The sequence below is a fragment of the Hippocampus comes genome, unplaced genomic scaffold, assembly GCF_001891065.2.
Source record: "Hippocampus comes isolate QL1 unplaced genomic scaffold, H_comes_QL1_v1.1 scaffold345, whole genome shotgun sequence".
NCBI lineage: Eukaryota > Metazoa > Chordata > Actinopteri > Syngnathiformes > Syngnathidae > Hippocampus > Hippocampus comes.
The window spans coordinates 283,861-291,439 of record NW_017805538.1 but is presented as its reverse complement, the minus strand read 5'-3'; the positions used below and the strand labels follow the sequence as shown (position 1 = coordinate 291,439).

General features: G+C 43.8%; 1 protein-coding gene across 10 annotated transcripts in view; it reads left to right on the top strand.

The window, feature by feature from the left end:
• LOC109520909 (peripheral plasma membrane protein CASK-like) overlaps positions 1-7,396 on the top strand; it is a 38,892-nt gene extending 31,496 nt beyond the window's left edge. For 7 of the 10 annotated variants that reach the window (XM_019878494.1, XM_019878497.1, XM_019878496.1 and 4 more), the window contains 8 exons: positions 1,038-1,076; positions 1,365-1,561; positions 1,678-1,793; positions 2,428-2,508; positions 2,598-2,678; positions 2,804-3,006; positions 4,765-4,848; positions 5,274-7,396. In XM_019878494.1, coding sequence (XP_019734053.1) covers positions 1,038-1,076; positions 1,365-1,561; positions 1,678-1,793; positions 2,428-2,508; positions 2,598-2,678; positions 2,804-3,006; positions 4,765-4,848; positions 5,274-5,450 — 978 coding nt within the window. In that variant the 3' untranslated portion in view covers positions 5,451-7,396. The remainder of the gene's footprint in view (positions 1-1,037; positions 1,077-1,364; positions 1,562-1,677; positions 1,794-2,427; positions 2,509-2,597; positions 2,679-2,803; positions 3,007-4,764; positions 4,849-5,273) is intronic. The other 3 variants (XM_019878495.1, XM_019878502.1, XM_019878503.1) reach the window with 1 other exon arrangement.
• Positions 7,397-7,579: the final 183 nt, after the last annotated feature.

Below are 7,579 nucleotides of genomic sequence, written 5' to 3'. Positions count from 1 at the left end.
TCGACGCTGCGCCGGAGTTGTCACGCTCAGCGGCTTTGCACGTGTGACCGCTCCACAAAATTTGCTCCGGTGTAAAATATATCGCAACAAAATATTTCGGTCCAGCGTCGGACCAAATGTGTGCCGTGTGAACAGGGCTAGTGTCAGTCCAAATCTGCATGCATGTGTGTGAACCATTACATAACTACGAGTACCGTATTTTACGGACTATAAGGCGCTTAGGAGTATAAGGCTCACCTACAATGAATGGTCTATTTTTAAACTGTTTTAATATATATGGAGCACCGTATTATAAATCGCATAAAATAGAAGTTACAATAGTGGTGGCGTTATGCATCCACTAGATGGCGCTAAGTTAAAGGAATACAATACAATACAGCTTTATTTATATAGAGCTTTCACAACTGCTGCATCTGTAACAAAGCGCTTTAAGAACATTTACTGTACTTCTTGATCCATGTATAAGGCGCATTGGATTATAAAACGCACTGTCAGCTTTTGAGAAAATGGAATGCTTTTAGGTGCGCCTTATAGTGCGGAAAATACGGTACATTGGTTTAACTTCCGTCTTGGACTTGGACATTTAACCTTAGCTCAACTGTGCTCAGGGCTCGACTGAAGTTTTATTCTGACTCCCACTGGAGTGCTCGGCAAGAAAGGCCCTGCTGACATGATGTGCCAGTCATTTTGCAGTCGGGTGTGTCTTGCTTAGCACTCGACTGGAATCCATATGAATGGTCCATCGAACATTTGAATACACGTGTTTGAAGTAATAACACCCAGTGGGGAAAAAAAATAAACCATTGTAACAAACAAGAGTTTTCCCTGTCACAACTTCCCTTACAAACCTCAACATTCACAAGCTGCATGATTAACTTGATGCTCAAAAGGGACGCACACATACGGCTGAAGACATATGAACAGACAATTGCATATGTCAGATTCAGTTTACACTTGTGAGTAGACCTCGTTTGTGCCGCACAACCTACTCTACTGCATGATTTCTATGTAAGTGTATGATGCTCTCGACTCCATAGATCTCCAGACCTGCTATCCAGGACAAATTGTCCATTAAGGTAAGATGTCTGCTAGAGGAAGCACATCAAAATAGTTCCCGACTCACCCCATCCCTGTCGCAAAACGCTGCCCCCACGGCAATATGATGCATAGGCCCCATACTAGCAGTTACCGTTAGCTCGTATTTTGCATTCTCTCAACAGCGTGCTGACTTCGTATTTGTAAAATGTTGATTTAGCAGCCACTCCCATTTTCATAAGGGTACCTGAAACAATCAGCGCCTCTAATCATATGGCCTCGCATGATGCCATTAACAAAAATCACGTTTGACTGTTCTACCCCTGCAGATCTATGTTCGTGCTCAGTTTGAGTATGACCCGACAAAAGATGACCTCATACCTTGTAAGGAAGCAGGCATTTGCTTCAGGGTGGGTGACATCATTCAGATTATCTCCAAGGATGACCACAATTGGTGGCAGGGAAAGCTAGAGAATACCAAGAACGGTACGGCGGGCCTTATCCCTTCCCCCGAGCTGCAGGAGTGGTGAGTGACAAAATGACCGCTGAAGGTCCCCATGACAACTTTGCAGATTTGCCTGATGTGCAAGCATGGGCTCAGAGCGTCAAACGGCCTCACGCGTGCCCATGTGGTGTTCACAGGCGTGTGGCATGTATCGCTATGGAGAAGACCAAGCAGGAGCAGCAAGCCAGTTGTACGTGGTTTGGCAAAAAGAAGAAACAGTATAAAGACAAGTACTTGGCCAAGCACAATGCAGGTAAACTATATGCGTTCACGCCAAAGTCTATGCTGTATAATATGGTACACAATTGGGCGTTGGCATAGTAAACACCAGAGGCTCAGTAGCCAATTAAAGGTGATGTTCAAGCAGCAGTACTTAAGTATGCAGTCATTTCATAGCATTGTTTGCATAGTCAGATATGCATTTGCGAGATCCTGCTGTGATTTTTTTTTTTTTTTTTTTTTTTGTAATGCGTCCTCAAATTCGTCCCATCAAGTGCAGTGTTGCAACACTGCATTTGCCTTGCCTTACTTCTTGCCTCAGAGATCCTCACTCAGTGTTATTCCTTATGGATGTAGGCGCTTTGGATGCAACATTTTTGTCTCCTTTGATTTGAATGCGTTTTACTAACCCTCGCGCTCCCGCCCTCTGCCCATGTTACATGCTGTCTCATACCCAATGACTTGGCTGCATGTAAGTAACTCCAGAGAGCTGTTATCCAGCTTCCGTTTTCTTCCTCCCCTTCTCCCCACTTTTATTCCTAGTCCACCCAAATGTGTGTTCGACCCTGGAATGCAAATGCCTTTTTTGTGTGTGTGTGTGTGTGTGTGTGTGTAAGCTACCTACGACTTTTATGAATAGATTCCGAGAAATGTCTTTATTTTGGCAGTGTTTGATCAACTAGATCTGGTGACATATGAGGAAGTGGTCAAGCTCCCTTCCTTCAAGAGGAAAACTCTGGTTTTGCTTGGTAAGTCTGTTTGGTGAAGTCTGCTTTCAAGCTTCCACTAAGAATGACAATGAAGCTGTCGTTTCACACACATCTGTACTTTCATTCAGGTGCGCACGGAGTTGGCAGGAGGCATATCAAGAACACGCTTATCACGAAACATCCAGAACGCTTTGCCTACCCCATCCCTCGTAAGAAATATACATATGACACACACGCCTCCACTCACTTGTATACAGTAATGCGGCAGTCTAAATTTTTGTCCCGCCTAACTGTCCTATTTGAAGCTGAACCTTTTCCTCATGTCTCCCATCAGACACAACTCGGCCTGCAAAGAAGGATGAGGAAAATGGAAAGAACTATTACTTTGTATCTCACGAGCAGATGATGCAGGACATCAGCAACAATGACTACCTGGAGTATGGCAGCCACGAGGATGCCATGTACGGAACCAGGCTGGAGACTATTCGTCAGATTCACGCTCAGGGCATGATCTCCATTCTTGATGTTGAGCCACAGGTGAGGAGCACCACGCTTGTGGACAGCAACAAATGCCCCTCAGAATTCAATCCGCTCCATGAAACTGTTCACTTTTGATTTGTGGCGATTGTGAATAGACTTTCCAGTAAAGAATTCTGGAAATTGTATGTACCGTATTTTCCGCGCTATAAGGCGCACCGAAAAGTCTTCCATTTTCTTAAAAGCTCACGGCGCGCCTTAAAATCCGGTGCCTTGTTATATATTATAACTTGCTGTTGGTTCAGTGAACTGTGTCGCTGCTTTATTAAATATGTTTTTGCTGCATCTCCGAAAAAAGGAGAGCTGTGGTGTTGTTTTTTTAAAACGCACACTTTATGAATGTTTTTCACAGTCTCAACAAATACAGTTTCGTCTGTCCGTTTCCGTGCCTTCTCTTCTTCCTTCGACTCGAGAGGTGTCATGACCGCCTCGGACAAACGTAAATTAAAGATTCCTTCATTGAAACTACGAAAATAGAAAATAATGCATCAAAACAGAAAATCAAGCAAGGAAATCACAAAATAAATTCTATAGCCCCCTACAGAATTTCTTTTGTGATTTCCTCGTTTGTGAATACAGTACACAACAAAGGAATTAATAAACACTTCTGAGACAGTCCAGTCTCCTCCAATTACTGACATCTGATCGTTTTGTTACAGCCACGCTCAAGGAAATGCTAAAATAAATTCTGTCGGGGGGGCTATAGAATTTATTTTGTGATTTTCTGTTTTGATGCATTATTGTATTTTCAATTTTCGTAGTTTCATTGAAGTAATCATGTTTTTTGGAGGCGGTCATGAACGCCTCTCGAGTCAAGTGAAGGACTGTGGCTCCATCTAGTGGATGCATTGTAGATTGCGCCGTATAGTCCAGTGCGTGCAATATATGAAAACATTTAAAAAAATAGCCCATTCATTGAAGGTGCGCCTAATAATCCAGTGCGCCTTTTAGTGCGGAAAATACGGTAATGTCAAATAATATATGTCCAAAAAGTGAGTTCATCCCTTATTCTTTTTGTGAATATCTTTTCACTTGGATGACACGAAAAGAAATGACACTTTCATACAATGTAGTCAGTTTTTCAGAATGTAGTAAATGTACTCTCTTCTCCAAATAATTCAATGTACACCCGTTAATGTCAAAATGCCCCTCTGCAAAAGTGAATCGACCTGGAACACTAGACTTTGCACCGGTGCGCCCGCCACCCACCCTTTTTTGGGGGGAGCGGAAGAAAGCAGCACAAAAGTTAGCTTCAGCCACATTTTCGACTGCGTCAGATTCAACACCACAGTTTAATAGGTTCACTCTTAAATAGCTCACTGTCTTTTTAGGCAATACTGAGGGTAAATGATGAACTAACAGTTTGGTCATACACATACATAATGTTATTGTAGTACAGATCCACAAGAGAGGTAAGTATTGTTCTTCTCAGTTGCTGTTAAACACATGCCGTGATTGACATCGCCGCCTGGGTTCGCAAATTCTTATTCGTGGAGTCCACTTTCAAAAAATGAAATAAATAAATACCCCTCCGCAGCGGACTGTAGGCAAAAATGGCTGCCGTTGCCACCCGGAACGTAGCATAAATGTAGCTTTAACAGGCTCGCACAGGTTCTAGTGACTTTATATAGACAGAAGAAAACAAGAGTGCAACTTTTGCCATTTACACACAAGAATAAACCTCGGTGACACTGGCAAATGCTAAAGGCAAAGTAGACTACACAGACTTGTTGAGGGTTTCTCTCTCCCTCGTTTTAGGCACTAAAGATTCTCAGAACCGCCGAGTTTGCTCCCTACGTCGTCTTCATCGCAGCTCCCACGATCACACCAGCCCTGACGGAGGTACAGTGACCGGCTTTCACGCGGCTTACCTTGCACTCACGTGGTATTTGCCTGTTTTTTTCTGTGCACGCACTGACTGTTCGTGCATACAAAACCGGTGTTCTAAACGGCCAGTGTTGTGCTTTTCACCGCGTATTTCTCGACTGCCCTCTTTGCTTTAAGCACGTTTGTCTTTTCTTTGGCATGCCTTTTTTCCATTTGCAATGGAGGTTCCAAAATGGTGTCGCAAACTGCCTGTAAGTATGAAGTGGCTATGTTTTGCGCGTTTGACTTTGTGGGCTGTGTAGCGTCAAATCCCAAGAGGCCTTTTGAGTGTGTGTTTAGTCCTCGTCACATCTGTCAAGCTCCTCGCTTCATGGCGACAGACGGCCATCTTCCGCTCCGTACCTCATTACTCCCGGGATGTGTATGTGTATTTTTGCCAGGATGACTCGCTGCAGCGGCTCCAGAAAGAGTCGGAGATGCTTCAGCAGACGTACGCTCACTACTTTGACCAGACCATCATCAACAATGAGATAGACGACACCTTGCGCCTGCTCGAGGAGGCTGTGGAGCTGGCGTGCAACACCCCTCAGTGGGTCCCGGTGTCCTGGGTGTACTGACATCGTGACAGCAGAGGCTCAGCTCGCTGAGACGTTCACGGCTCCTCCTGAAGGGACGTGTGAGGCCTGCGCAGTCACCTGGAATGTCCTACGATCAAAATCCCCTGTTTGTAGATGAAGCTATAATAGGACAAGAAATAACGGTGCCACCTCATGAAGACTCCACTCTGGCCCTTTTTCTTCTTTCGATGGCCTTGATGGCCTTAACGTGTACATATATACATATCTATCTCAAATGATATCAATGCTAAAAGATGTTAGATGAAAGTTGTTTTGTCCTTACATAGTTTAAGGCTGTGTGGGGTGTGGTCTATATTTTGTACATTTCTTTTCAACATAATGGGTGACTGATAACGCTGACACGGCAATAGCAAGTATGCCATTAAGCGGGTGCGCGTGGGCCCTCAAAGGCACTCTTCGTGGAACCCATGTGTCGAAAGCAGTTGAACTTTGAAGCACATCAGAAGCTGCCACGTGTGCACAAGTCAGTCGCCGGACACCAAACCCAACAAAAAGCACAGGAAACTTGGCAGTTTCGTTCTCCCAACCTCTTATTTATTCCACCATTTTGTCAAATGGAGCACGCGTTCGTTGGCAACTCACCTCTCGTATCCCGTAACGTGTCCCTCCCCAACCTCGCATTTGTTTACATCAGAATTTGCACAAAAGGACAATGTAGATCACATTGTCGGCTCACGCGTTTTGGCGTGCTCGGACCCTGCTCTTCTCTGTACGGAGCACCATCGGTGACCCTGCAGGTACAACTAGCACGCAAGTGGAAGGCAAAAAGATGAGGCAAAGTTGAAGTAAACTGCCTTCGAGAGACTTGGGGAAGAGGTTTGTAACATCTATGCACACCCCCAGTTTCTATTGAGCAGATCACCAAGGCCATTTTTCCCGTCCACACTAACTGTTGTTATTACTTGTGTGTCAGGAATCATACCTGTGCTATAGAAGAGGGTCAAACTTCACGTAGGTTGGAGGTATCAAATGTTAGAGCCGATGTTTTGGAACCGAACAGTTGTTTATTTAAAAGAAGAAAAAAAAAGACAAGTATTCTTGTTTTGAGAGTGAGTAAACAAGTCAAAATTTTATGTGTAAATGTTTCAATGGTGAGTCCGTCATTTGCGTGAACAACAGAGAGCCAGTGTTTAATAATGTTGAAAAGATGCTCAGTGAGTAACACGTTGACGCTTCACCAGAAGTAGCACAATGCTTTCCCGTCACGAGTGACATCGTCATGATGATTTTCGAGTACAGTTGCTTTTGTGCCTCTTAGTGTTCTCATTTTAACTTGTGTAAATGACTTCTGTCCAAAGCAGCTCTTGTGGATGACATGGTTTTTTTTTTTGTTATTTCATTTTGTAAAGAAAAAATATATATACAGTATCTTGAATTGAATGCGTGAAAGCAAAGCGATTTGGTTTCCTTGTGGTTGTGGCTGTTTCGCATTCCATGTTGCTGCGGGGAAAGAAACGGCTGCAAATGACACGTTGCTGTGCGTGATCAAATTTGAATTCCCTCTCTGCTCCTTTTGCCAGTGGGGCGAAACACTGCCATGCTCCAGGGAAGATTGCACAGTCTTTTGGAGAACAAATCTTGAGGACGAAAGATATTATTTTACAGTTGTGGGTGTTGACATTTACAGAATCTTAAATAACACGCAGTGGCAACACTTGCCAATGCGAGGTATCACATCCTGCGTTCACACCGGACGTGTTTTTATCTGTTGGCGCAAAGTGATCCCACACAGCTAACAATACAGCGGTGGTGCGAAAGGGAAGTGGGCAAAGGGTAAGGCGGGTGTACCGAAAGCCCTGACATTGTACGTTTTGCACATGATTACATATTAAGTAATACAAAAAAATACATGATACAAAACAGTACATGTCAATGTTAAAGCAATGCCTGCTGTAAGAAAAGGTTATTTCAATAAATGCATAACACAAAATATTTTATTTGTTCATTAAAAATAGAGAATAAAAATATACTTCAGAAAAATAGTAACATGGGAAGAGAGCTGACGATATGCTGGATTTGGGATTGGGAGGCGTTGTCTTCGAACCAATGGGCAATCTCTCTCTCACACACACACACACACACTTGCCCCCTCTCCCCCTTACTCAAAT